Source organism: Lagopus muta, chromosome 29, assembly GCF_023343835.1.
Source record: "Lagopus muta isolate bLagMut1 chromosome 29, bLagMut1 primary, whole genome shotgun sequence".
Taxonomy (NCBI): Eukaryota; Metazoa; Chordata; class Aves; order Galliformes; family Phasianidae; genus Lagopus; species Lagopus muta.
In genome coordinates, this window is record NC_064461.1 from 1,830,970 (window position 1) to 1,847,219 (window position 16,250).

At 54.9% G+C, this 16,250-nt stretch overlaps 1 protein-coding gene across 2 annotated transcripts; it reads left to right on the plus strand.

Moving 5' to 3' along the window:
• Positions 1-1,947: 1,947 nt before the first annotated feature.
• ADAR (adenosine deaminase RNA specific) lies at positions 1,948-15,817 on the plus strand. 2 transcript variants are annotated; one of them, XM_048929275.1, is made up of 17 exons: positions 1,948-2,211; positions 2,501-2,673; positions 4,631-6,135; positions 8,003-8,189; positions 8,270-8,427; positions 8,807-8,948; positions 9,102-9,310; positions 9,543-9,699; positions 10,899-11,070; positions 11,595-11,688; positions 12,963-13,088; positions 13,187-13,320; positions 13,499-13,681; positions 14,089-14,201; positions 14,679-14,806; positions 15,065-15,318; positions 15,582-15,817. In XM_048929275.1, exons 1-16 carry the CDS (start codon positions 2,088-2,090, stop codon positions 15,303-15,305), a joined length of 3,846 nt encoding a protein of 1,281 aa, XP_048785232.1. In that variant the 5' UTR covers positions 1,948-2,087; the 3' UTR covers positions 15,306-15,318; positions 15,582-15,817. The 2 variants fall into 2 exon arrangements, with proteins under 2 accessions (XP_048785232.1, XP_048785233.1); XM_048929276.1 differs by having other exon boundaries at positions 4,634-6,135.
• Positions 15,818-16,250: the final 433 nt, after the last annotated feature.

Sequence of the window (16,250 nt, forward strand, 5' to 3'; positions counted from 1 at the left end):
GCTGCCCAGAGAACCCATAGGGTGCCATAGGGACCTGTAGGGTGCCATAGGGACCCACAGAATCATTGGCTCATAGAATGGCCTGGGTTGCAAAGGAGTACAATGTTCACCTCATTCCAACCCCTTGCTGTGTGCAGGGTCACCAACCACCACTGCAGGCTGCCCTGAGAACCCACGGGGTGCCACAGGGATCCATAGGGAGCCATGAGATCCTACAGTATGCCATAGGGTGCCATAATCAAAGAATCATCAGAGAATCTTGGGATGGCCTGGATTGCAAAGGAGCACAACAGCCATCAGCTCCAACCCTGCTGTGTGCAGGTCACCAACCAGCACTGCAGGCTGCCCAGAGAACTCAAGGGGTGCCACAGGGACCCACAGAATCATAGAATCCTAGGATGCCCTGGGTTGCAAAGGACCATAATGATCATCAGCTCCAACCCTGCTGTGTGCAGGTCTCCAACCAGCAGCCCAGGCTGCCCAGAGCCATATCCAGCCTGGCCTCCAATGCCTGCAGGGCTGGGGCATCCACAGCCTCCTTGGGCAGCCTGTTCCATAGGATGCAGAATGAATGCTGATGGAGGGGCTGTGATTCTCAGGGATGCAAGGCTCCGTTGCTTCAGTTGTTCCACGGTGCAGCCGTGCGGGGATTTGAATCCTCTGCTCTGCCCTAAGAGCTGCAGGGATGAATCACGTTCACGGAGGTTGGGTTATAGGCTGAGAACGATCACCAGCAATTAAAAAAAGAAGAGAAAAAAAAGAGCAGATTGAGGGCTGTGTGTGAAGTGTGAGACGCTGCGTGCCCAGGCTGGCAGCGCCCGACCCTGCAGTGTGTGTGGGGGGGGGGGTTGTGCAATCACGAATCCTCCTAGGAAATGGGAATTGGGGCTGGAGGAGAGGATTTTGTTTTGGAAGACAGGTACATCTATTGAAAAATAATAATAATAATTAAAAAAAAAATCAACCAAAAAAAAAACCCAGCAAAATCAGCTTCATAAAACCACCCCCAAACATGAGCAATCCTGGGTTGGGTCCTGCACCTGACTGCCTGCAGTAATTCCAGCCTCATTTTGATGACAGGGGAAAGCAGCCCCATAGGTCCCCCTGTTTGCCCCATAGGTCCCCCCATCAGCCCCATCCCTTTGAGGCCACGTCCCCGTGTCTTCAGGTCCCCATAGAGCCCGTATAAAGCACCCTCAGCCCCTGCCCACCCCCAGCAGAGGGGAAGCTGAGGGGCCGGGGGCTCCCGTGGGTGCTCACACAGAGACGTGGGGCTCCCCGTGGGCGCACAGTGCGACGTGGGGCTCCCAGCTCTGTCTCGCTGGCAGATGGCACACAGTGAGCAGCAGACGGGAACAGACTGCTCTGTGCTGGAGAGCTCTGATGAGTTTAATGGGGAGGTAGGGGGGGTGAAGAAGGGGGGAAGCAGGATCCATGCTGGGAGAGGAGGAGGGGGGGGGGAACATTGTAGTGCTCCTGGAAAATGGTGCAGGGAATGGGGGCTGCAGCTTGGCTGGAAGAGGGGGCAGCTTCACACTGCATAAGATGAATTGAAATGGGAAAAATTGGGGGTGGGGGACCGCAAGGGACAGCGAAGCCCCATGGGGTGCAGTGGGGCCCTATGAGAGATGAAGGGTGAGGCACACAGAAGGTGAGTGAGCCCCATCGGCTGTGGGGAGAGTTTAGGGAAAGGGGAAACCCCAGGGGGGCTTTGGGAGAACACAGGAGAACGGGGAGGGGGGAGTTGGAGGCCCAGAGAACAACGGGGACCCTGGGGCCGGAGGAACTGTAGCAGTCACAGAGCCCAGGAGGGCAGCTGGGGCAATGAAGACCCCGCACTGACCAGACCCGACGCCCACCCGGCACGTGTGCATCGCGCATTGCGCATGCGTTCGCTAGGCAGCGCTCAGGCGCATGCGCATCACGGCTATCACAGGGCGCATGCGCGGTAGCAGGCACGTGTACAGTGAGGCCTCGCGCGGCCGGGCCCACAGCAACAAGCGGCGCCCGGGGGTGGGGAATGGAGGATCCGGGGATCGGAGCAGTGTCCTCCGTATGGAAGCGGCCTAGGCAGCCCCCCCGCCGCCATGCGTTGCCCTGCCCGAACGCAGCCTTCGCGCCGTGCCCTGAAGGAAGATGGCGGCTGCGACGCCGCGCGGCGTAGATCGATGATGTCATCATGGCGCGCCCTCAGCGGCGCCGGCGGCGGCGGTAAGAAGGAGCAGGAAGGGGGAGGCGGGGGGCAGGGCACGGCGTACCGGGAGGCACCCGGAGCTCTGTGGTGGGCGGTGGGGGCATGGGGTCGGAACGGCGGGATGCGGGGCTGTGCCTCCGCGGTGCGTGAACACGGAGGATAAAGAGAATTTTCGTCTCGTGGCCGCGGCGGCGCTCGGAGACGCGCACGGTGGTTCCGGGACCGGACCGGAACCCCTCCCCGGGTCCGTTGCTCCGCGCCGCCTCCAGCACGGCCGCGCTCCTCCCTTCCCCTCCTCCCCAACAGTTTCGGGCACGGCGCCGCGTTCCAGCGCTGCCCGCCCCCGGGCGGGGCGGAGAGAACGGTTGCGGGGACGGAACCGAAAGCGAAAGGATCGGCAGCCATCTTACGGGGTACCCCGGGACCGGTACCGCCTCCGGCGATTCGGTTTGGCCATCCGGACGCAGACCGGAGCGCAGGTAACGCGTGACGGGAAGCGCTGCCCCCCGACGCTCGGTGCTTCTTTGAAGCGAAAGGAGCCGCGTTTTGGGAACATGGCCGGAATCGGTGCTCGGTGTGATTAAGGAGCAGTGAGCTGAACGTGCTCTGCTGCTTTGGGAACCGAGCGCTCCGTGTGCAGCCTCCTTTCTTTCATAGAACCGATCGTAGAACGGCCTGGGTTGAAAAGGAGCACAATGATCATCAGCTCCAACCCTCTGCTGTGGGCAGGGTCACCAACACCAGACCAGGCTGCCCAGAGAACCCATAGGGTGCCACAGGGATCCATAGGGTACCATAATCATAGAATCATCATAGAATCCTAGAATGGCCTGGGTTAAAAAGGACCACAATGCTCATCTCGTTTCAACCCCCTGCTGTGTACAGGGTCACAAACCACCAGACCAGGCTGCCCAGAGAACCCATAGGGTGCCACAGGGATCCATAGGGTGCCACAGGGATCCATAGGGTGCCACAGGGATCCATAGGGTACCATAATCATAGAATCATCATAGAATCCTAGAATGGCCTGGGTTAAAAAGAACCACAATGCTCATCTCGTTTCACCCCCCTGCTATGTGCAGGGTCACAAACCACCAGACCAGGCTGCCCAGAGGATCCACAGGGTGTCATAAGAAGCCATAGAATCACAGACTCATAGAATGGCCTGGGTTGCAGAGGACCACAATGACCATCCATTCCAACCCCCTGCTGTGTGCAGGGTCTCCAACCACCAGACCAGGCTGCCCAGAGCCTCATCCAGCCTGGCCATGAATGCCTCCAGGGAAGGGAATAGTGGAAGGCTGTAATGAGGTCTATCCAGAGCCTTTTCTGCTCCAAGAAAAGGAGCAGCCAAAAACAGAAGGACCCATCCATCCCCCCCATCCATCCAATCCTAGAATGGCCTGGGTTGAAAAGGACCACAGTGACCATCAGTTCCAACCTCTTGCTGTGTGTAGGGTCTCCAACCACCAGACCAAGCTGCCCAGAGCCACATCCAGCCTGGCCATGAATGCCTCCAGGGATGGGGCATTCCTCCTCCTTTTCTCTCTGTCACATCACCCTTCAGTGCTGCAGCACTTTGCGAAGTCAGAGGGCTTTCTTTGCAAAGAGTTTTCCAATGCTAGGTGATGTGGGGGTCCCAGGGAAGGAGCCCAACAGAAATTACACATTGCTGAGTGTAGGAGGGCTATGATATGCCCTATGCGTGACTGCTTCTCTTTAAGCAGCACTTTAAAAGCTCAGAGCTGCAGCCCAGGGGTTGGCACAGCCCTCAGGGTGCGAGTGAAACTCGGGCTGCCATCCCAAAGCACCTTCATGACATTACAAAGTGCTCACCTATCCGATTTCTCTGTAGGATATCGCTTTACTTCTGCAGTGTGATGCTTTACCTCTGTAGGTCGTGTGCAGTCCACAAACTAAGGGGGAATTTGGGGTTTCGGACTTCAGCTGCAAATCTTAAATCCACCGTGAGGCTCTTGCAGCTCTGTTCTGCGCCACGTTGAGCTGCCTCACCTCCTCCCTCTGCCTCTCAAGCTGCAAAAAGCAGACTTGAGATCCTTGCCTCCCAGCGGACACAGAAGTGAAACTTGCTCATGACTTGGAATCACCCAGTGGTGCCAGCAGGTATCACCAAAATTCAGGCAGCCTGTGCAGCTGGGTTGATGTTCAGCCCAATGAGAGCAGTGTATCGCTTTCTTTTAAAGCTGTCTTCTTGTTAACCTCACCCAAGGTTCCTGGCTGCTGGGTTCTGACCTGGGCAGGTGTAATTTGCCAGTTGTGCTCACATGAATAATTTAATGTCAGTGGAAAGCAGGAAGGCTTGGCAGGACACGTCTCAGTAGCATGGAGGCTGTTCAGACTGCACCTCTGGAAGCATATAATTGTGCGATTGGGTTTTTAATCCTTGTCGGGTTCTTTTTTTGTGTGTCTTCCCAGCAGGTATCCACTGAGAGCTGGAGAGAATCGCTGCTCCTGGTGTGCAGGCAGCCTGGACACAAACGTGTGCTCAAGCAGTGCGCTATGAGCAGAGGCACTGCTCGAGGCAAAGGCTCACACCTCACCCGAGCAAAGCATAACTGCTCCAACACTCGCCCAGCTTTCTTTAACTGCCCCCAGACCTCACAGAAAACGAATTGGGAATCCTTTTGGCACCTAGCAGAGCAGGATGGTGATGTCTGCTTAATTCGGAGACCGCAGTCGTACAGCAAGCTGCGTGCTGGAGGATGGCAGGCTGCTGCTCCTGCAGGGAGAGAGCAGGGCGGCCGTGGCAAAGCAGGATGGCATAGGTTCTCCAGCAAGCAGCAGGTAGAAATACCCCCACATCGTCCCTTTTCTCATTATCACCCTCAGGAGGACTTGCAAAGAGATTCATCTGCCATCAGACTGAATTTACAGAGACTGTCTCTTGCTGGGCAGAGCTTGGAACAAGAAATTCTGAGTATTTTAGGGCAGCTCCGGGAGGGAGAGACTCGTACGGTCCACGATCTTGTACGTAAGCTTAAAACTCAAAAGAAGGAGGTCAATCGTGTTTTGTATCAGCTCCTCAGGGAAGGCAAAGTGCACAGAATTGTTGGGACGCCGCCGCTGTGGAGGATTGCCAACCCAAACACAGAGGGAGAAGGAAACCCTCCTGAGCACGGGGTGGGGAGCGCAGACCCAGCTCCTGAGAGCAGAGAGGAGAGGAGTGCAGCTTGTGTGAGAGACCCCAATCCCACCATGGCTGAGACCAAGGACAAAATCTGCAACTTCTTGTTCAGCGTGGCGGACACGACGGCCATCAACCTTGCCAGAAATATTGGATTTTCCAGAGCAAAGGATGTGAATTCCTTTCTCAGTGCTTTGGAGAAGCTGGGAGATGTCCGCAAGCAGAACTCCAGCCCTCCGCGATGGTCCCTGACGAGCAGGAAGCGTGAGCGGATGGAGATGAGGCTGAAGGCCACTGCAGCACCAGCAGATCCTGCACCAGAGCCGGCTGTGCAGCCTCCTCCTGTGCCTCCAGCTCTGCAGGAGGTGGCTGCAGCTCCACCAGCAACGACAGCAGCGGAGCAAAGCGTGGCAGATGGGCAGCAGCCGTCAGAGCAAAGCGTTCGGAGCGATGCTGCTGGCAGGGAAGCAGCCACGTCTGAGGACTCCAAGCCCTTGTTTTCTGGCTTCAGCAGCTACGATAGCTCTGAAAACGGCAGGTGGGCTTCGGATGATATCCCAGATTATCTGAACACTATCACCAAGCAGTCGGACGGGTCAGAATCCATCATGCACTCCCAGTCTTCCCCCAGCTACGCTGCTCAGTTTAACACTGTCTTCCCATGCACGCCCGTGGAGAAGCTGCTGGCGTGCCAGGAGAAGAACCCAGTGAGTGGCCTCACCGAATACTCCCAGTTTACCTACCAGCACTGTGAGTTCACCATGCTGGAGCAGAGCGGGCCCTCTCACGAGCCACGGTAAGAATGCTTCCTGACACCCCTGAGCTCTTTTTGTTTCAGCTAACTTCAAGCAGCTTCGCTCTGGTGTTGTCCCAAAAGGCTTCTTGTTGATGTTTGCTGTGGTTTGGGCTGATTCATTTCTGTATTTAAGCACGAATCAGCTAGGCTATGTTTTAACCCCAGCTTTGCTGTGGTAACCCCACACAGAGGTAGAATTCATCTCTTCTGCTAAATGCCCTGTCTGATTTGGTCCCTTGGCTTTCAATTTTGGTTATATTGAGAGAGTAAAACTGGCATTTCTGGGGTACCTCTGACTTATCCAGATGCAGGCACGAAGGAAGCCCCAAACAAAGCAGCTGAGAGCAGCGAGTTTGGGTTAAATGAGGTGAACCCACCCGTGGTGTCTGTGTGGTGTGGAAGGTCAGAGCGCAGCACGATGCTGTGCTGTGTGGTGTCAGTCTCTGGGGTCCCACCTCGACTGCTGAATTGTGGCTGTTCCTGAGCGAGATGGTGAAAAGTGTGTATGTGCCACACTGGAACACGTCAATAGAGTCGCTAGACAGGAAAATTGGCCTAATTTCTGAAGGCAGAGTCCCAGGTCTTTTTTGTGAAGGGAGATGGAATGGATCCATCTCCCCTCTATTCAGCACTGGTGAGGCCGCACCTCGAGTGCTGTGTCCAGTTTTGGGCCCCTCACTGCAAGAAAGACATTGAGGGCCTGGAACGTGTTAAAGGAGGGCAACAAAGCTGTGAGGGGTCTGGAGCACAGGGCTGGTGAGGAGAGGCTGAAGGAGCTGGGAATGTTCAGCATGGAGGAGCTCAGGGGGGACCTCATTGCTCTCTATGACTGCATGAAGGGAGGCTGCAGTGAGCTGGGGGTCGGCCTCTGCTCTCGTGTCATCAGTGATAGGAGCAGAGGGAACGGCTTCAAGCTACGGCAGGGGAGATTCAGGCTGGACATGAGGAAGAATTGCTGGTCAGAAAGGTGGTCAGCACTGCAATGGATGCCCAGGGAGGTGGGGGAGGCACCGAGCCTGGGGGTGTTGAAGGAAAGGCTGGATGTGGTGTTGAGGGCCGTGGTTCAGTGGGAGCTGTTGGGAATGGGGGAACGGTTGGACTGGATGAGCTTGGAGGTCTTTTCCAACCTTGGTGATTCTATGATTCAGCCCATCTCCAGATCCTGTGTGACCCCTTTTTTTTTCTGGAAGCACAGGGCTGGAGAGCAGGAGAGGAGCTGCGTAGCTGGAAAAACAACCAAACATGAGAGGTGTCTGTGAGGCAGCCCCTCCTGAGCTGCTGTGGATGCACTGGGTGGCTCACAGCACTGCTGGGATTCAAGGAAAGTGCCAGAGGGACAGAAGAGCCCAGATGAGGTGCAGGCAGAGCAGCTTCCCTGCACAGGAGATCATAGAGTCATAGAATGGCCTGTGATGAAAAGGATCACAATATTCATCTCATTTCAACCCCCTGCTGTGTGCAGGGTCACCAACCAGCAGCCCAGGCTGCTCAGAGCCACCTCCAACCTGGCCTTGAATGCCTGCAGGGATGGGGCATCCGATCGGATGGAACCGAGCTGCTCTTTGCAAGGGGTTGTTGCATCTTTCCAGCTGTCTCCGTGGCTTGCAGAACAAGGCAGCTCGTCCCTTTCTTGCAGAACGAAATCTAGAGCTGCTGCATCTCTCCTAAGCAGCTCTGGAGGATGCTGTGAAGTGAGACACAGACACAGAGCTCTCCTTTCTGCTCATGGCAGCAAAGGTTTGCTCTCAGCCTGGAGCTGCCTGCTCGCTCTCATCGACTTCCAAGAGCAAACACTTGCAGTGAGAGCATCACGGCTTTGCCTCTTGATTTACCCTGCTGATTTTTGTCTCTTGGTTTTCTTTCAAAGGTTTAAGTTCCAGGCATTGATTAATGGGCGCCCATTCCCACCAGCAGAAGCAGGGAGCAAAAAACTTGCTAAACAGGAGGCAGCAGCTAATGCCATGAAGGTCCTGATGCAGGAAGCAGAGAATGGATATAGCGACGGACTGAACAGTGAAATACCATTTGTGTCTGACAGCTCTGAGCTGGAACAGGTGAATCTTGTCATCTTCTTTTTGAGCTTGGTCAAACGGTGCTCGTCGTGAAACCCATCTCTTCAATCTTCTCATTGCAGCCTTCGCATTCAGAGCCAGATCTGTCGCCTGCTCCGGCTCAGCTGAACCTGCTCCCTGGGAAGCACCCCATCAGCGTGCTAATGGAGTATGGGCAGAAGTCTGGGAACACGATTGAATTCCTGCTGCTGTCTCAGGATGGCCCATCTCACGATCCCAGGTACGGCGTGCTGCTGTCAGCCCTGGGGAGGATGGAGGCCTTCCCTTAACACCTTGCTGTTCAGAGCGCTCCTGTGCTCCTCCTGACCTGACCTGTTACTGAGGAGTGTGGGCATGGCTCCTCCACAACGTCTGTCTCCAGAAGGAAACTAAAAGAATGCCTTTTCTCAGAGCAGGGATGCTCTGCTGTACCAAGAACAGCTTCTAGTCCTGTGCCCTACCTGGTAGCACTGCTCTGGGATTTCCAGCTTGAGGCCGTGGTGGTAGATTCAAACTGGAGATAATGCAGAAGGATTTAAAGTTGAACAGGGAGAAAGGGATAATAAGCAGACTGAGATGTGTGTGCTTAACGCTCTTCGTATGCTATGATGTCCTGTCAGGTTCAGCTACTGTGTGAAAATGGGTGACCAAATTTTCCCTGCTGTGGTAGGAAACAGCAAGAAGGGAGCAAAGCAAATGGCAGCAGAGGTTGCTGTGAAGATTCTTTCTGGAGAGTCGGTGCCACGTGTCCCACCTGAACAGGTACAGGGAGCTTCTTTGTGACACCCAGCTGTTTTGTCGTGTCGCATTCCCCCTTTATGTCTTGCATTTCACCTTGTGACTCTGGCAGGGCTTTGCAGAAGCCTGCAGTGCCGTTGGTGTTTAACAGCCCTGTCCTGTCCAACTGTCTTCCAGCCCGTTGCAAAGCCCCAGGGTGAACACAGCTGTGCTCTGCAGATGGTCGTTCCTGATGAACCCAAAGCAGTGAAAGCAAAGGGTGTTGGGGAGCTCATCAAATACCTCAACGTCAATCCGGTCAGCGGCCTGCTGGAATACGCCCGCTCCAATGGCTTTGCTGCAGAGTTCAAGCTCATTGACCAGACAGGACCTCCCCACGACCCAAAGTAAGTGGCTGCGTCTCTCCGGGTGGAAATCTTGCCTTGTTGCTGTTGTCCTGGAGTAGAGAATGTAAAATCCATCGTGTGCTTTGAGCTGACAACAGGCTGTGCTGCTGCCTCTGCCAAACCTGCTGAGGATCCACCGCCTGCACTCTGCTCTTCTCTGCGCTGAGAGATTCAAAACCAGCCTGAAACCGAAGGGTTTCTTCAGCTCTCAAATGCTCTGCTGTCTTTACAGGTTTGTCTATCAGGCGAAGGTTGGAGGCCGCTGGTTCCCAGCTGTAACTGCACACAGTAAGAAGCAGGGCAAGCAGGAGGCAGCTGACGCAGCGCTCCGCGTTCTGATCGGCGAAACGGAGAAAGCAGAGCGCCTGGGAGGGATGAGCATCACAGAGGTAACGTCCAGCTCTAAGGCTGGGGCTGCTTTTGTTGCCTTCTGTCTCTGCTGCTGCTCAGCCCGGCAGAAAAATGCCCCAGATGGTTGTTCTCTGAAGGTGTAGATGAGCTGAGGCTCTGCTAAAATGGGCTGTGTATTTCCCCAGGGCGCAGCCGCGCTCTTCGCTCCTTCTGGTGTCTGCTTCAGGGCTTCGTTATGCTCTGATACTTCCATGAGCTGCTGAAGTGTGTTCCTGTGGTGGTACAGGAATGCTTTCATTTTTATTCTGATCTAAAAAAGAAAGAATCCATTCTGAATGCCTTCATACTAGACTGAAAATTACATCAGCTCGGAAAGAGCATCAGACACAAGTGGAGCTCTGCCTGAGTCAGGATGGAAATCCCAAACCTGAAATCTCACTTTGAGTTTGGTGATCTCTCCAAAGCTGCATTCCCAATTGGGCAGCTGTGGCTCTAAATAGCAAATCATCATCAGGGAGGATGTGGTGGGGGGCGGTGATAGAGGAGGCAGTTGCAGGTGCAGTCTCCTAACAAGCAGCCAGAGGAGGAATTCCTGCAAAGCCAGCCGCAGAGTTCCTTGGCTGAGTCTCTGGGAAAACAGACGAGGCTGGGTTTTGTTGCTTTGCACTGGGGTTCCCCCTGGCAATCTCAGGAGGCCGTCCCTCAGCTCGTTTAGCTCTCTGCCAGGCAGGCAGCTTGCTGCAGCTAATGATGTGCTTGGAGCAGAGCTCGGAGCGCTGGAGAGGCTTTCCCAGACATACCCCAAAGATCCTCACCCAGCCCTCCGTGTGTTCGGCCCCGAATGGCTCTGCCTGCAGCTGCAGTCCGTGTTCTGTGCGTTCCTGCCTTCTGCTTGCTTAGCTGTGTTTTGGGTTAGAATCACACAGAATCACAGAATCACCCGGGTTGGAAGGGACCCCAAGGATCATGGAGTTCCAACCCCCCTGCTTGGCAGGGCCACCAAACATCCACATTCAGATCAGGTTGCCCAGGACCCCGTCCAACCTGGCCTTGAACACGTCCAAGGATGGGGCATCCACAACCTCCCTGGGCAGCCCGTTCCAAGGCCTAACCACTCTCCTAGTAAAGAACTTCCCCCTACCATCCAACCTAAATCTTCCCTCCTTCAACTTAAAACCATTTCTTAGCTGCTTAGGTTAGCTGCTGCCTGAGCTCTTTTTTCTTCCCTGCCCTGCAGCTCCCTGTGAGGGGCAGCACCCTCCACGACCAGATGGCCATGCTGAGCCACCAGCGCTTCAACGCTCTGACTGCTTGCATCCAGCACAGCCTGCTTGGGAGGAAGATCCTGGCTGCCATCATCATGCGGAAGGGAGACCAGGACTTGGGAGTGGTGGTCAGCATCGGGACAGGTATGGGCTGCTTCCAGCACGAGCTGTGCTCTGAGTCCCCCACTGGGTTCCCCATCAGCTCCAAGCAGGGAACGGCTGCTGCTGGAGGCTTTGGAAGGGCAAGCAACGCTCCCAGGGCTCACATGGTGTCACAAGTGATTTAGGTGGAGAGAAAGAACAAAGTGATCACACCTTCAGCTGTATTGCTCTTAATCTTTGCTTGCGTTGCTGTGTGCTGCTGTGTGCATCGGAGCGTGGGCTCCTTCAGATAGCGCAGGTTCCCCTCTTAGTCACAGCTGAAAAGCGCTGAGGCTTGGAGGGACGCTGCCCTAAAAGTGTGGCAGTCAGAGTCTCTGCTGTCCGTGGAGCAGTGTGGGCTCTCTGTCCCTTCTTTTCCTCCCTGGGTCAAGGTGATAACCTGGGAGGTAGGTGCTGCTCAGGAGCCCAGGGAAGTAAAACTTGGTGCGATGAAATCTTTCTGCAAGGCTCTTGTCAAGGCTTTGAGCGAGACAAGCCTTCCGTTTCTCTCTTATTTTTCCCCTCAGGTAATCGGTGTGTGAAAGGAGAAGAGCTGAGCTTGAAGGGGGAGACAGTGAACGACTGCCATGCAGAAATCATTTCTCGCAGAGGCTTTGTGAGGTGAGAAGGGAGGAAGCCCAGGGCTGTGCCTGCCGAGGGCTGTAGCCGCGGCGGTTCCTGCACTGCTTTAACACCAGTTTACCCGTGGTGCTGTTAAAAAGAGGGATGTTGTTTGTGATAAGGAAGGGCCACGCCTGAAACTGTACCCAAATTAGGACCAAACTGGAGACTTGCCAACAGCCCGAGGGCCTTTTCTGCTGCGCTGAAATGAAAGCGTGGTGCAGAGCACGCAAAGCACGGCTCTGGTCTGAGCACAGCGCTCCCAAGGCAGCGCGGGGGGGATTTTGCAGCCCAGATCCTTTTGGTGGCACTTGTGGGTGCAGAAGGCGTGTGCTGATAAGTGACAAATCCCTTTGCATCAGCTGGGAAAGCTTTTTCCCAAACCAAACTGCCCGATTGTTCTCTTATCTGTAAAAGCATTCAGAGCTTCTCGAGAGCTGAAGTGAGGTGCAATTGGGCGAGCCTCGATAATTGCCTGCCCTCCCAGTTATGAGCAGCAGCAAAGCAAGTTGCTTTTGTAAAGCTGTCATGTGCCCTCTGTGCCATCCTCAGCTCTGGAAGGTGTTGAGGGTCGGCCCTCAGCAGGCTGTGAAATCAGAGGGCTGCACTCTTGCTTACCGTCTGTCTGAGCTATTAATCTTGACAGCTGTAGCTGCTGGGCTGCTCTGGCACAGCAGAGCCTGTCAGAGATGACAGCAGTGAGCTTCCCCTCTCCTGCACACGCTCTTCTTGAGGGGTCTCTGTGAAGCTGCAGTTGTTCTTCAGTCCTTGACGGTGTGTTGGAGGCCTCAGGGTTTTCCTCTGCTCCCGGCCAGCAGCAGCCATGAAAGACCCAGTCAATGTAAACAGATCGTGGGGTCGTGCTGATAATGCTGCTCGTGTTCAGCTGCCTCTGGGGCTCTTTACTCTGCGTGCAGACTCGGTGCTGACTAAAGGTGCTAGGTTAACAACCTTGAAGTCTTCTTCACGCTCAGATCAGATGCATACAAACAGCAGAGCTGAGCCAGCCAGCCTCCTTTCTCCCCTCTGCCAGTGCTTCTATCTGCTTACCCAACACAACGCGTATCTGTTATTGCCTGTCAGCTGCCTGGTTGGAAATCTGCTCTGTTCCATGCCTCTCTATGGTGTCACGTGCCATTCATTGGCTTCTGTCCTTGGTTTGATGGAGGCAGAGCGTGGGACCCTGCTTGTCCAGGGCCTGGGCAGTGTGTGGATCGATGTGCATTTTGTCTTGAGGAGCAAAGCCCCTTTTGATGCGTTGTTCCTGTTCTCAGGTTTCTCTATAGTGAGCTGATGAAGTACGACCCCTGTAAACCTTCTCCAGAAGAGAGCATTTTTGAGCCAGCGGGAGGGAGGAGACTCAAAATAAAAAGCAACATCACCTTCCACCTCTACATCAGGTTGGTGTGGGCTGATGCAGGGGGTGAGCAGTGCAGCACCTCCAGCCCTGGCAGCTCTCCGTGACCCTGCTGTAACCTGAGGAGCATTTCACTTCTAGCACAGCACCTTGTGGAGATGGAGCGCTCTTTGATAAGTCCTGCAGCGACCAGGCGAGCGTGGAGGGGCGGGCAGAGCATCAACCCCTCTTTGAGAACCCCAAACAAGGCAAGCTGCGGACCAAAGTGGAGAATGGTGAGTGCAGTTTGCTCCCTGTGTGCTGGGTAGCTGCAGTCCTCCGTTCTGAGCCATCCTGGAGCTGCAGGCTTCCTTCCCTCGCTCTCTGTGGTGCCGTGGTGGGATTTGAAGCAGGCAAGAAACAAAGGGAATGAGTGTCTGAGTCCTGACAGGGGAGCTTTCCTTGCTCACACAGGGGAAGGCACCATTCCTGTGGAGTCGAGTGACATTGTGCCGACGTGGGATGGGATCCAGCATGGGGAGAGGTTGCGCACCATGTCCTGCAGTGACAAAATCTTACGTTGGAACGTGCTGGGCTTGCAAGGAGCACTGCTGTCACACTTCATCGAGCCGGTGTACCTCAGCTCTGTTACTCTTGGTACGAGACTCATCGTCCCTTTCTGGGTTGGGACGGCTGTGCTGCGCTGCTCCTCCGTGCAGTGAGCTGCAGTGCTGAGTAACCCCCCCCTCCCAGTGTGGAGACTGCAGGAGTAAGAGTCTGAAACGTCAATCTTGGCAGAGCTGCTCTGTTTTGGAGTTTGCGGGTTGTAGGTAGTGGGTGGTGTGAGGTTTTCCTCCAGGATTCTTGATTTTAGAAGGTGCTTGTGAGGGTGAGACAAAGCTTGCGTCGCTAAGGGCAGTACAAACCATAAGCTTCCACCTAGGGGTGTGCAGCAGTGAACTCGCTGCTGCTGATCCCTGTGGCTGCCAGCTTTTAATGCTGTTATTCTCAGGGCTCGTCTGTTACCTGCGTGTTCTCTGATGCCTTCGTTTGTGCCTTCATAGGTTACCTGTACAGCCAGGGCCACCTGACAAGAGCAATCTGCTGCCGCATGGTGAGGGATGGGGATGTGCTGCAGAAGAGGCTCCAGGCTCCGTATTGTATCAACCACCCGAAGGTCTGTGCTTCTCTCTGTGTTCCCATCTTCTCTTCCACCTCAGCCCTTCATTCTCACTGAGGTCCCTGTAGGGGTGTCAGCTGGTGGCCAGTAGGGCAGTGCGTCCCATCTCCCTGTGTCCATGGCTTCCTGGGGAAATGCAGACCGAGGTTACTCTCCTAGCCTTCATTTTAGCAGCAAATAGTGGCTTCTTCACCTCAGGAATTCGGCTGAGCTGAGTGCAAGGGTTGGAAACTCGTCAGATTTCACTTCTCTCAGGTGAGATCAGACCCAGCACCACCGCCTCCCGAAAGGAGCACCAGTGGAGGACCTTCAGCGTGGGGTAGCTGAGGTTTTAACACGCAGAGCACCGAGCATCAGGGATGGAAAGCAAAGGCCGTAGCTGAGTGCAGGGCTGGTGGCTGCTGTGTGCCCAGGTCACCCTCTTACCCCCATCTCATGGTGTTGGGAACCCCCCCCTTCCCTCTGTGGCTGCAGGTTGGACGAGTCAGCGTGTACGACTCCGCCAGGCAGACGGGCAAGACAAAGGAGTCTTCAGTGAACTGGTGCCTTGCTGATGAAAGCAAAGTGGAAGTGTTGGATGGCACAAAAGGGAAAGTAGACGGGTAAGGAGAGCTTTTCCTGATGCTGCTTTTCTGTCCAGGGAGATGGGATCAGTCGTATTCTTACAGCAAGCATTGCAGTATCTGCTGTGGGGAGGGGGATTTCAATCTGACTCGATGCAGAGCTCTTGAAGCAGAACAGATTGTGCTCAGGCTCTGCAGCAGAGCCCTGGGGGATCTCATGGGCCTCTGCCACAGGGTTGTCCCGAATCCTGTGCTCTGTGTCATGTCTTTCACCGTTGCCTTTTTCTTCCTTCTCAGCCCGAAGCTGGAGGTGTCTCGTGTGTCCAAGAGGAAAACCTTTGCCCTGTTCCGCCAGTTATGTGCCAAGACTGATTGCAAAGAGCTGCAGAAGCTCTCGGTGTACTCAGAAGCAAAGGAAGCAGCCGTGCAGTACCAGCAAGCCAAGCAGTGCTTCTTCGGTGCGCTGGAGGAGATGGGCTACGGCAGCTGGATCTGCAAACCACAGGAGGAGGACAACTTCTCCATCTCTGATGCATAACCAGCTGCCCTGGGTGGGTGTGTGGGTGAGAGCAGGGTGTATGGGTCCATCTTTCCCCACTTTCCTCTTGAGGTGCAACCAGTAGTTGCAGCAGTTTCCTCTGTAGGCCTTGGCTGCCTTCTCTCTCTGCTCCTGTTCCTCCCAGTCCTCTTTTAAACCACGCATGAGAATCGTTGTCTCTTTTTAATTTTAAGCTAGGGCAGCCTGAGTTTGTTTGCTTTTCGTGTTCTCATCTCTGTTTGTTTTTTGTTTTTTTTTGTTTTTAAAAAAAAAAAGAAGGCACAAGAAACCAGAAGGGACCGCAGCCCTGAGACATTTGGACCATGTGCTGCAGCTCCCTCGGGCAGATTTCGGGGCAGGTTCTCTCTTTGGAGAAAGCTGGCAGGCTGTTTTATGTCTCGTGTTCTCCCTGCTGTTTGGTGGCTGGCAGCTTGGCTGGGCTGGGACACAGACTGAGCTCTGCACAGCTGCCAGCAGTGCATTCCGTGTTAATAAATTTTAGGTATTGTTAACCTGGCTCTGCTCCATGGCTGTGTGAAGTGCTCAGGACTGAAAGGGAAGCCTGGATGTGGAGCCGAGGGCTCACAAACAACAGAAATGAGTTGTTGTTTGCTAAGCACTGAGCTGTGGTAATGGTGGATGAAGCTTCTTGCCTTAACCAGGGGTTTGGGGAGCAGAATTTGAGCCCTGGGCAGAGTTCTCCCACCTCCTCCTTGTCTCTGGGACAGGGCTGCTCCTCTCTGGGTTGGGGAAATCACGTTGCTTTCCTGCTGGGAGGCTGCAGGTGAGGCCGTGTGCTGCTCTTACGTCTGAGCTCAACCACACGTCAAACAAAAGCGCTCTTGTGGAAGGTGAGAAATGCCCAGGAGGGCTCAGGGCTGCAGGGCAGCGCTCAGCCTCCTTCCTCCTCACTGAACAGGGTGACAGCGACAGCTCCAGCATCCG